The sequence below is a fragment of the Prionailurus viverrinus genome, chromosome D3, assembly GCF_022837055.1.
Source record: "Prionailurus viverrinus isolate Anna chromosome D3, UM_Priviv_1.0, whole genome shotgun sequence".
NCBI classification, from domain to species: domain Eukaryota; kingdom Metazoa; phylum Chordata; class Mammalia; order Carnivora; family Felidae; genus Prionailurus; species Prionailurus viverrinus.
Genome location: NC_062572.1, coordinates 9,279,415 through 9,292,027, shown reverse-complemented (window position 1 = coordinate 9,292,027; position 12,613 = coordinate 9,279,415). Strand labels below are relative to the sequence as shown.

Here is a 12,613-nt window from a genome sequence, read left to right as displayed (position 1 = left end):
GGTCCTCCCCAGCCCTAACCACCTGCAAGTGTCCAATTCTGGCCTTCAATCTAGAGTCCACATCCTCGGTGTTTCCTGTACCGCCATGCCTCTGTTTAGCCCTCCAAACTGAGGTTTCCATCTTCCAGACTCTGCTCTGTTGGTGAAGAGCTGTGTGAGCTTAGACCAGCGGCCAACCTCTCTGAGCCCCAATTTCTCACCTGTAAGAGGGGACGATACCAGCAGCACCTCTCTCACTGTGTCGCTGAGAGGCAGTGAAACGTGAGAGGCTTTACTAAAGGCTCAAAAAACTTTGCTGGCTAAAAATCCAGACTGAGCTATTCACCACCAGATGCTGGCTGCTGAGTCTCAGTTACCTCACCCGAGAAATGGGTGAGACCAGAAGCCTACTCATGAGGCTTGTGGGAGGAATAAATGTGATGAGGCAAGTCTCAACTCGTCCACTTGAAATGCCAACTTAAGTTCAAGGAGCACTCATTACATATGCTGGGCTTTGCTCCTGGGGTTTTTCATGTATTGACTCAATTAATCCTCACATGCACCCTATGAGGTGGGTACTATTATTATCTCCACTTAGAAAACAAGAAAACCAAGGCCCAAAGAGATTTAGTGATTTGCCCAGGGTCACACAGCCAGAAAGCAGAGAGCTAGGATGCAAGCCAGCGCCAACCTGGCTCTAGAACCTATGCTTGCCCCCAGTGCTTGTCTTTCCCATGGGTCCTTCTGGTCAGCAAGGCAATTTCTTCCTGGTCTTACTGGCTGGTCAGGACTACATGTGTCTAATGTCAATTGTCACCCTAAGGAGGCCTCACTTACAAAGGATGGTCATGACAGTGCTGGGAGCCACTGAGAAAGGGTAGTTTGGGGAGCAAGAGAGTTAAGACATCAAAAATAGCTGGACGAGCACATAATGTAAAAAGGCAAAAAGAAAAAAAAAAGGCCCTGAAATTAAACTTCAGCTCAAAGGGAATGGCAGGAGTCCTGTAGGCACGTGCAAAACAAAGGGGAGCACAGGGACCAAATTAGGACATGGCACGTAGGGCTGGGGGGTTGTGGCCTAGGTAGGAAGACACATGTCTGTCTCAGGTGATCTGAACTGTGAGGTCCCCCTCCATGTCTTTCTCAGGCAGCTTGCCTGCAGGAACACAGATTGACCTGTTCAGAATCTTGTCCTGGGTTAGGACTCCCCTCCTTGCCCATGACTGCCTGGGAGGGAAAAATGATCCCCAGTGTTCAGGGCTGGAACAGACAATGCCAAAGCCAGTGATGACCTCAGGCTCTGGGCACTGGATGGAGGTGGTGTAAGAGGGGTACAGCCCCCTCCTCGCAGTCACCGTGCCTCCATGCCATCTGATTAGCAGTTGGAGGGATCCTACTGAAACCTGAGTCAGACCTGGTCTCCCCTCTACTATAAAGTCTCCTATGGCTCTCACCTAATTCAGAGTCCCAGCCAAAGCCCTTAAAGTAGCCCCAAGGCCTTGAATGATCTGGCGCCTGTAAAGATGAGTTACGCTAAGTGTCATGGTGGACAAGTACAGGGCTGTGCTGTGAAAGGTGGCAGGGGTGGGAGGAGCGGTGTCCAAGACTGACCAGGGTGCAGGGTGGGTCAGGGAGGGCTTCCTTATCCCCCGAGGATCTGACACTTGAAAGGAGTGAATCGGGCAAAAAGATGGTCCAGGAAGAGCATTCCAGGCAGAGGGAATAGCAAGTACAAACACTCTGAGCTAGGAACAAGTTAGGCTGCCTGCTGCTCAAGGTGAGCGGCAGGCAGGGGCCAGATAATGCTGGGGCCCACTGGCCTTGGGTTTCTGCCCTAAGGACTTTTCTGATCCCACACCACCTTCCTGGGCCTGAATCCATGCCCCCTAGCTTTTTTCCCTGCTTCAGGTACAGACTTGGGCTCTAGATGAAGTGCTGGTCCTCTCCTCTCTGTGCCTCAATTTCCTCATCTGTAAAAGGGACTAATCACAGAACCTCTCCCTGATTAGAAATCTTATGAAAAACATGATATAACCATTAGAAAGTATGCAGTATATAGTAACATGCAATAAAAGTCACCTCGGGAGGCTTCTCTAACAAAGGCAAGGCCCACCTTCGGTGCCAAGCCTGGCTGCTTACTGACAACAGTGGGCAATGAGGCTTAGTGATACCCAGATCAGGAAGGGGCACTGTGGGCATCCTGGCCTGGGTCTGATCAATCACAGGATCCTGGTAGGTGGATGTGGTCAAAAGAAGAGAATTCCCAGCTCTCTGCCCATCATGAAAGTGAGAGGCACTCAGGGTAGAGAGTGTTGGGCACCTTTGGCTGGGTGAAGTCTGCAGGGAAGGGTCTGTAAGGCTTCAAATTACAGCAGGTTATGATATCTTACATCTCCAACCATGGTGGCACCCCCGAAACCCATGTGAACCAGGGGGAAAAGCGTCCCCATCCCATTTGACAGATGGCACAGTGGAGGACATCTAACTGGACTAGAGTTAAACATATCCATTTGTTGGTTGGTTGGCTGACTGGTTGAGTCATCAACTCAGCCAACAAACACTCACCGAGGTGGAGCTGTCAAGCTGGGGGGCACCGGGCTTTGCTTTGCCACCTAAATGGCCTACAGGGGAGGCAGTGAGACTCCACCTTTTGCTTCCTTGCAAATCCCTGTTTCACCACTACCTTTCTGCTCCTCTGCAAACAGACCTTCCATCTGCTCTGACCTTTAGCCATTGGGGTTTGTCTCAGAGTTGTGCCCCAATCCCATCAGAAGAAACACAAGGAGAAGAGACAAAATCATCCAAACTGTTGACACTCCCCCCGGGCATCTGCAGGGCAATGCCAGGCCCGAAGCTGAGCAGGCGGTGTGCCTTCTGTGTGCCCTGGCTTCTGCTCCAGGAGCACCCAGAACTCTCCCTTGGAGTGAGGGGAGATGGCCGCACTCGGAAGGGATGAAGGCCTAAGAACTTGGTGCTGGGGGAAGATGTCTGGAGAGGGGGGAAATCTGACAAAAGGCTGAGAGAAGGGAGCTGAGGTGGAGGAGAAAAGGGAGAAGGTGAAGAGAGAAGGAGGGGAGAGGAGAGAGGGAGAAGGGAGCTGAGGATCAGGGGAAAGAGGAAAGAACTGGCAGTCTGTAGATCCTGGCTGTTCTGGTGATCTGTTGCTGTGTAACCAGCTGCTCCAAAATGGTGTGGCTCAAAACAATGACTTCTTATTGTCTCTCATGGCTCTGTGGGCTGATGGGGCTCAGCTGGGCAGTTCTCTTGTTATTTCTCAGGCAGTCCGCAGCCAGATGGCAGCTCAGCCGCACTGGCCTGATGGCTCCACTGGGCTGGATGGCCAGCATGGCTCCCTGACTCACGCCTGGTACCTTAGTGCTCCTAGCCCCTCTCATCCACGTGGAGCGTCATCCCCCAGGCCCCCTCTGTACAGGATGGGCTTCTCACAGCAAAGTGGTCTCGGGCAAGTCACACTTCTTACACGAAGGTTGGGCTGCAAGCAGCAGGAAGCAGAATCACCAGTCCAGCGAAGACCTCCAGCTGGTACTGGAAGAGGGTCACCTCCACCACATTCTAGTGACTGAAGTGGAAACAAGCCCAGACTCAAAGAATGGAAGAAACAGGCTCCACTTCTTGAGGGGGTAATGCCAGACACATTGTAGTTATGCAGGGGATGAGTGTGAACGTGAAGCTCAGAAAAGAAGCAGAAGTTCTAAGAGGAAACTAAGATGCCTCCCGTGAGCTCTTGACATGACTCCTGGACATTATTTCAATCATAGGGACCGAACTCCTAGTGACATTCCTTGAGGGCATAGATGGTGTCTCACCATCTTTGGGCCTTCCACAGCTTTCAATTGGAGCCGGCACATAGTAGGTGCTTCACAAGTATCTGTTAAGTGGACCTGTAAGGCTCCAAGCAGAAAGGAGGCCCTTCTGGGGCTTGCACAAATACTTGCCCTCCCCCACATCAACAGGTGTCTAGTGAACTGTGAGGTCGTGACCCTCACTAGGCCCGGCATCTAGAATACCACCTGGAATGCAGTAGGGCTTCAGTAAAGGTTTGTTGAGTGAACACATGATTGCATGGACTCAACAGATGATGAATATGTCTCTCACAAGTGGCACCTTGGTCTCGTTTCTAAGCTCCTAGAAGGGGGTCATGCCACACAAGCTCCCTCAGACCTTGACAGAACAGAGAGAGAATATCTTGGCCCTATGCCACCAAACACACCCACCACAATGAGAATCAGACTCGCCAGCCACCTGACAGAGGATTTCACTGAACCTCATGCAATCCTATGAGCTGTCACAGTGGAGGAAACAGTGGCTCGGAGACATGAAGTCACTTGGCCAAAGTCACATAAGTTTGTCAGTGTTCAGGTGGAACTCAGACCCTGGACGTCTGATGGCCATGCTCTCCTGTCTCCCCTGGAGATTAGAGGCTCTGCATCAGCCCCCGTGGTTCCCAAACTGAAGTGTTTCCATCAGGCCCAGGTTAATGTGTCTGTTCCAACTCAACCAAAGGGTTTTCCATCATTCAGGCTACATGTCCTTCCTGGTGGAAGAAGAAGGAAGCAGAGAGAAAAAAAATCTCACAGTGGCCCTGCCATCTTCCTGGCTGGGCCAGTACACACACTCCTTAGAAAAGTTTCACCTCTGGTTTAGCATAACAAAACTTTTAATTTAGATGTTTTCATCTCTCTCTCCAAGTAAAAATAAGTTTAAAATAATGACTGTAATAAATGAAGGTAATTAATTGTAGTTTGTTCCTTTACTGTCTAGTCAGCTTAATTTTACCTTTTCAACTAATAATGAGAAAATAATTTTTGTGCTCGGAGGGTTAATGATATGTAACTGCGAGAGCTGCTAATTGCATGTTGCAATCCATCCATCAACAACCCCATCTGTGCGACTTGATTATGTTTGCTAAATTATTGCTTTGAATTATCTTTCATAAAGCAACTTTTGTAATTAGCGGGGCTTTCGTCTTGCTCTTTTCTCTGAGCGCAAGGATATTCAAACTTTGGCCATTTCAAGCTGTCTCCATTAAGCCACCTTCTCTGGCTGTCTTTGTTTCCCTGAGCAGGGGGAATCAAGACTGTCCTTTAAGCAATCAAGGCAGAGAGAAAAAGCTTCCTTGATTCACAGCAGGGCAAATTCACTTCCTCTCTGCACCCCTCCCACCAGCACACGCATACGCATGCACACACACACACACACACACACACACACACACAAAAGAAAAAGAAAAAGAGAAAGAAAAAGAAAAAAGAAAAAAGAAAAAAGAAAAAAGCCCACACATATACAGAATAAAAAGATAAAAAGGATGCCCAGATTCAGTATATACCAGGGCTGGTGAAATGAAATTAAAGAATGAACTTGAACATGTTATATTTCAACAAGAGGGCCATACTGGGAAAGAAGGAATATTCAGCCCCGGCGTTTTATGGGCTACTTTATGTGACTTGAGATGGTGTTTGCCTCAGGGAATATTCCTGGGAGGTGATTAATGCCCTCTTGGGAATTCTCCGCTCTGAGTCTGGAGCCTGGTGGATCGGGAGAGGGAAGTGGCATAAAGGATGAACCCTCATTAAAAAAATTAAAATGAAAATCAAATTTGGATTATGAACGGCTTGTGCATGAGCAGTTTGTTCTGGACGAAGACGAAGATGCTTTTTATTAACACCTTTCTTTGGCGGCGTTTCTCCCCGGAGGCGTAGGGAGGGACATGGCGGCTGCAATGGATTAGTCAATAGATCATGAGGAAAGCAGGGGTTTCAAGAATAAAACTCCAGATAAATGTAGTCTTTTTGGTACATTAAAGGGACGATGGAAAGCCCTCTTAAGAAAATTAACGAAGTTATTTGGAGATCCTCAGCTATTAAAACAGTGTGAATTCAACATGCCACATGAATTTGGAAATGAGAATTCAGCTTTGTCTTCCCTTTTGGACCAACTAAAACCTTCTCTCCCTCTGTAAGTTACTGGGTACCAACAGTGTACCAGGCGCTGTGTCAACTGCCTCCACCCTTAGTTCTTTGAATCTTTACTATTAACTTCCATTTGCCAGAGGAGGAAAGCTGCAGCTCAGAGAGGTTAAGGAACCTCTCCCTAGCCACACAGCTAGGTAAGCAGCAGTGCTGAGACTGAAGCTAGGCCTGCCTCAGTCTGATTTGTACATGCTTTCTGCCATACTGCACTGATTGTTTTCTGGATCATCACCCAAACGAAACACTGAACTCTTTCTCCTATGGAAAAAATGATTAAGTCACACCTGCTTCCTACAGGGACAGAAAGCCCCCTTCTTCTGGAAAAAAGCCTTGAACACCCACTTAGGAAAGAGGCAGATTCCAGCCCATGCATAGCAGAGGCCAAATAAACCTGTACTGGAGGTGACTGATAACAGGAATAATAAAATAACCAGGACTACCAACATAAGGCAATGTTCTAAGCACTCCATGGGCATTAACTTTGCTCTTCCTCAATCACAACCCTATGAAGGAGGTACAATTATTACCCAGTTTTACAGATAAGGAAACAAAAGTACCGAGAGGTTAAGTAACCTGCATAAGGTCAAACAGTGAGGAACTGGCAGAGGTAGGGTTCAAACCCAGGTTGGCTCCAGAGTCTGCTCTTTATTGCCCAGTAGCTTTCAATGTGCCAGGCATTACATTAAAACCCTTCCCTGCAATATATTTCAGTTAGTCCATAAAACAACACAAAAACGTCTGGAGTGTCTTTATTCCCATGAACAGATAGGGAAACTGAGGCTCTAAGTGGCTAAGAGAAACTCCGCCCACAGCCCAAGCAAGGGAACAGCTGAAAAAGCGCTGCTCAGTGCCTGTCTTCAGGCTGGGCAGAGAAATCAGCTGCCTGAGAGGTCTTGTGTGCTGAGCATCCCTCATGGGACCAGGGCTTGGCAGATGGGAACCTCTTTTTTTAAAAAAACACAAAGCCATGACAACAAATTCCCAACATTATTGGTCTTCTTTCTGGTTTGTTTTTCCCCCTTCAGCTCAGGCACCTCACAACCAAATGAATCAATACTGGATGGCCCTATAAATAAATAAGCACATCAGTCAACTCAGTAATAAAATGAAGGGATGAAAAATATGGAAATCAGCGACATTTGTGTAAATCCAGTTATTGTTTACTTTAATATTGCCTTATGCGCTTACGCGGTTCCAAAGAGACAGATTTAAAGTAATGTGGCGCTTGGCGGATGACAGACTTAAAATGCATCACCATCGGAGAGTTCTGAGAAGGGCCAGCCCTTCCAAGGTCCTGCCTAAATCCAGGGGAGACTGAGAAGAGCCCCCTAAAGATGGAACATTTGACAAACAGCTTTCCCTTCCACTACCCTGCCTCAGTGTAATTCCATTCTCTTCCTAGCCCGCCTCCCTTGCCTGCAGGACAAGTGGACGTTCTCAGAATCCTGGTCACAAAGTCAAGTCAAGAGGAGAAATGGAGGAGGTTTGGCCTCATCACAGGGCTCCAGGAAGGCAAGAGAAACAACTGGCTGAAGACAGCTCAGCTGCTGCCAAAGGAACAGGGTCTGATGGGTTGTCAGGAAAGAACATGAACAGTGTTGATTTTATACTCAGATGGTGGGTCAGTAGAGAGGATTTCAGGGTGGGCTGGTAACTGTTTGGACTTATCTGTAAGACTGCCTTAGAGAATCAAAGCAGAGCAGAATGCCCGGGGACAGCAAAGGTCACTGAAGACAAACCTCTTGATTAAAAAAATGGGAAACCAAGCCTGGAAGGTGAGGTGGTTCATTCAAGGTCACAGATACTATGTATAGCAGAGCTGGTGTAAGGCTGGACAAAGTCTAGGAAGAGGGAGATTTCTTGGGATCAGACACTGGAATCCCATCAAACAGAATGGAGAACCCATTCTTACTATGTCACCATTGGCTGATCCAGAGAGAGTTTGCAATGGGGGTAGGCAGGTTTCTCCCAAGCTTCCAGAGGCTGCTGGCCTCCTCTGGCAATTCCAGGTGGGACAGGAGAGGGAACCAGGGAATGTTTTTGTGACATGCCATTGGCCTTGGGTCTTACCTCAGCTTGGAAGCTTTTTAATACAGGAGCCACCATCTCTCTGATTTCCTGAAAAAGAGATCAGCGAAGAGTTCACTACAGTGCCAGGTGGGATACCCCCATGGCCCCTGCTTGCAGTGCAATGTTGTCCCCTAGGTCAGCATTTCCCAAATGTGTCCCGTGGGATGTGCATCTGTGGGATTTCATAAGGGTTTCTCATATATACACCTACACACAGATACACTCACACATACACACACACATGGTGCCAAGCCAAATCAGACTGGGAAAGAAAGTCCAACATCAAGTTTCTTCCCTGCAAGACTTTTTGGAACCTTTAGTATAATGCACCTTGTGCATTTCTGGAAGAGGGGGAAGGAAATAGCATTTCCCAAATAGATCTGATCGTGGAATACTCTTTTATGCAAAGTACTCGTGGGGATTGGTGGTGCATCATGTGACACTCTTTGGAGTGGGGGATTGGCGGGGGGGATGGAGAGGTGGCCTCAACTCTCCACACCCAGCACCATGTCACTGAAGTCTCTTCATAAAAACCTCTGTCCTTGAAGCATTTGCTCAGGGCTGTCTCTTCCAGGTAGCCATCTCTGCTTCCCCTCACCCAACTGCCCCTCTCCGGCAAACACTTCACTTTGCATTTTAGCAACATAACTTCTGTACTTGTCTCTCCTTCCTCACCAGAATGTGCAGCTTTTGGGAACTTGGCAGGGGCACCTCCATGGTGCCCAGATCAGAGGAAGGGCTCTGTGAATGTTTAATAAACTTTATGGCAGTAGGCTATCTTCAGAAGGGAGCATCCTACTTCTGGACCCCAATTTCCTGTCTTTCACAAACGACCTTGAGGTTCCCAGCCCCAAGGGCTTCCCTGCTTGGCTCCTGTGAGTTCTCCCCAGCACACAAGAGGGAGGCCTTTTAGAACCTAGTGTTGCAAGATTCCAATCCTAAATGCTTCAGTTTCCTCTGAGACCCACTGGTGATTCCATGACTGCTGTCAGCCATGGCCCACAAGAAACTCCCATGGAAGGAGGAGATGTGAAGGGCTCAAGAGTGTGGGGGAGAGAGGGGCAGTGGGGAGAAGTGGAAAGGAAGACGTGGGCACAAGATACTTAAGTTTAGGTGAAGAATAAATCCCTTAATTACGAAATAAGGTTGTGCTACTGTCCCTGGAAATTATCTCTCTTCTGGGTCCTGGGCACCCCTCCTCACTGATCGGGTGTTTCCCAGGGCTCCTCAGAGCCAGTGATATAGTGATGGCATGCTGGGGATCTTCAGGAAGCACACAGGAGTTCATGTGAATCTATCTAGCAGATTTGATCACAAGGAACTATGGGGTGCATGGGCTGAGCCATGGAAAAGGAAATGCACAAAAACCTAGGTCCCACGTTGTGAACTCAAATGTCCACAGAGGCCAGGGGGAAGTGGACATGAGGGAGGCAGGCTGGGAGGTCCCGTGGCAAATCTTGGGAGAACTCAAGCACTGTGTGATGGGGGTGGCAGTTGTTCAGCTCCAGCTGGTGACTGCCATGTGGGCATGAGCCTCTGTGTGACCAGATCTACCAAAGAATCTCAAAAGGTACTGGAGATTTGAGGTTTTGGGTGAAATCTTCTGAGATGTTAAACGTTGGTAAACTTACTGTAAAACTTGAGTTTACAGACCAAATAAAACACACCAGTAGGAAACCTCTGGTCCAGGTTCAGGAAACATTAGTGCTGGAAGGGGCCTCAGAAACCATCTCTCCAGTCCCCTGAATTTCCAGAAGGGAAGACCAAGGCGCTGAGAGGGGCTGGCTTGCTCAAGTCTCACAGTGCGTGAGTGGCTCAGCTATCATCTGAATGCAGGTCAACAGACAACCCAAACCAGCTGTCGGCACACTTGAGAGAGTTTAAGGGATTCAAATCTGAGGGCCAACTTTGGGCCAATGCTGACCATTTCTAGAAGCTCCTTGTCCTGTATGCTTCACCCTTAGGGGGGGAAGCTGAGCATAGGCACCAGCAGGAGGTGAGTTGGGCACCAGCCAGATGATGTTCTTAAATAAAGCCTTGGCATGACTCTCCCCATCAGGAGAGACTAGTTCCAAAAATGAGAATTTTCAGAGGCGCGACTATAATAGGAATGGAAACTTATTCCTTCTAATTACATAATTGCATAATTATGCAGTATTGAAATTATGTAAGCCGAACTCCGAGGCTTAAAACCTGGCCTGGATTTCCCTCATCACCCGGGGGGCTCCCATGTGGCCCCCGGGGAGGAGGATGAGATGGAGGGTTTGTGCTGATCGGAGAGAAAGCATGTAGGGCTGGGAAGATCTAGGGCTATTTCATCTCTGCTTCCCACAGAATGGAGAGTCAGAGGTGAAGCTTCTGGTGTCCTCTTTCTAGGCAGAAAATCAGTTTAAATAATAAGCCACTATCTGTTCTTAGAGGGAAACAAAGGATGCTCAGCATTACCTATGCCTTCTTAGCTCCAGGAGTCAAACCAAGGACTTGACTTGGCCTTCTGAAGCCGCAACATGGGAGACACTCGGATCTGAGATTGCTGCCCCTTCTCCTGGAGCACCCTCCCTCAGCTCTCAAACCTAAGATTCCTTCCCTAATCGCTCCATGGGCAGATTCTAGCTGCAGCCTACTTCTTCTTCTTGCTTTGAAGAACCGAACATACTTATGACTTGTGTGAGGAAGATTTCACAGCTAGAAGACCTGAACCCTCTGTGCTCATGTAGCCCGATTCCTGGGTAGGCCTGCCTTTTCTCCATCTTTCCATGGCCCCCTCCTCCATCAGCAAGGTGGCAACAGAACTCCTGGGTGATTCTAACAGGCAGACTGGGATCAATATTTCCAGGTCTGATACTTCCAGAATTGCCAGCTGCTGCCCAACCCTCCTCCAAGATCCAGGCCACTTGAGTAGGTTAGGACATAGAGGTCAACTATTAATCTCTGACGACACAGAGAAGCACAACTGGCTTTGGGGGCAGTCAGGTCTCTGTTTCCCATAGTGGCTCTGATGTGTCACATCCTTGATGACATTATATGCAATCAGAAGGCTTTATTTTTCCTATCGTGTTTATTCCATCTTTTTTTTTTTTAAATGTGAGCAGCAACAGGGGGCCTGATAGAGAAAGTAAAAGAATTAACACATTCACCCCTGTAAAGAACAAAAACAAGTCCATTCTAGTCTCTTCCCTTGGGGGGGGCCTTATGGTATGGGGGTTGGGGGGAGGGGACTTGTCATTATCTGGACCACTTCAAGTCAGCTGGGAAAGGCAGAGCAGATGGGTAGAGCTACAAGGCAAGAGGTGAAGGGGAAGAATGAGGCCTGTTTATGTCAGTGGGAGGCAGTTTCAGAGGAGATTGAGGGAAGGCCCAGAGAGGGTAGGGAAGCCTATAGCTGTCCTCTCCCAGACACCAATGGAAAAGTAAAATAAAATCAAGAACCCTAGAGACACTGTCTTTGCTGTCAAGGCCAGGTGTTTGACTAGATATGAATGTGGGGGGGGGGGGGAATGGATGTTTTAGAGAACCTCAGAAAGAGTAAGTAACTTCAATGGAGAAGCAATGTGCCCTCACTTTAGACAGCACCGCTGAGCACCACTAGAGCAAGAAACACCCAAAGGTTGGGGGCTGTAATTTTTTCTTCGTGGCTAATTAGCTTCTTTTCTTGTTAGTCACTTATGTCTACAGTTTCCAAAATATAGTTTGAACAGGGAAAACTCTGCATTCCTACTGAGTTAATTCTATAACGGCAAATATACTGTACCTCAGGTACATTTTTCTTAAATTCCCGGCGGAGTTCAATTAAATGTTTATGAGAATGTTCACTCTCCTCCTGCCGTGCAGACAGCTCGGAAGCGACGGAATTAAGCTCCTTCTGAAACAATAAAAAAAAAAAAAAAAAGAGAGAGAGAGAGAGACAGAGAGACAGAGAGACAGAGAGAGAGAAAAGAAAAAGATTTTTCCCCCTCCTCTTCCTTTTTAATCATCATACAAAACAGCATTCTGAACAAGTTTTTTTAATTTACAAAGCTGAGAAAAGACAGGATATTGACTCCTGGCACAAATGAATAATTTACAAAACTGGGGATGTAACTGAAAAAAATCCAGGACAGCTTTTTTTTGCTCATCGGAAGATCAATAATCTCCCATAAAGTTGGGTGGAGCTATTTTTTTTATACCTCTCCCCAACCCCTCTGCCCCACCTCTTAAATTTCCAAAGGAGTGATGGCATAAGCTTGTCAGTAACTGTAGAAAACATCTCCAAACCGTGTCAAAATAGTAAAGTGCGGCATATTGTATGGGCATATTATAGTGTAAGAAAGTGCTGTCGACAGCTTTCATATATCAGAGGTGGGAACTGTTCCAACTATGACTTACTTACACTTAAGGGTTCATAAATACGCCTTTTAAGATATAGATGGCTTTTTAATTTCAGTAGATTTTGGAAAAATGAAGGTGCCAATAAGAAGCAAGCTGACCTTTTGTGTATCCTGCAGTAAATCATTTAAGGTTCACTTCAAGTATAAGAAATATTTCACTGAAGACTCCTGGATTCAGAAGAAATGGATTGGAAGGTGCCTTGGCTG

At 47.5% G+C, this 12,613-nt stretch overlaps 1 protein-coding gene across 5 annotated transcripts in view; it reads right to left on the bottom strand.

The window, feature by feature from the left end:
- CUX2 (cut like homeobox 2) overlaps window positions 1-12,613 on the bottom strand; it is a 320,122-nt gene that overhangs the window by 92,674 nt on the left and 214,835 nt on the right. For 4 of the 5 annotated variants that reach the window (XM_047828240.1, XM_047828239.1, XM_047828236.1 and 1 more), the window contains exons 2-3: window positions 11,791-11,901; window positions 8,040-8,087 (exon numbers count right to left, since the gene is read on the bottom strand). The exons of the other annotated variant lie outside the window; for it this stretch is intronic. In XM_047828240.1, coding sequence (XP_047684196.1) covers window positions 8,040-8,075 — 36 coding nt within the window. In that variant the 5' untranslated portion in view covers window positions 8,076-8,087; window positions 11,791-11,901. The remainder of the gene's footprint in view (window positions 1-8,039; window positions 8,088-11,790; window positions 11,902-12,613) is intronic. 5 annotated transcript variants of the gene reach the window in all.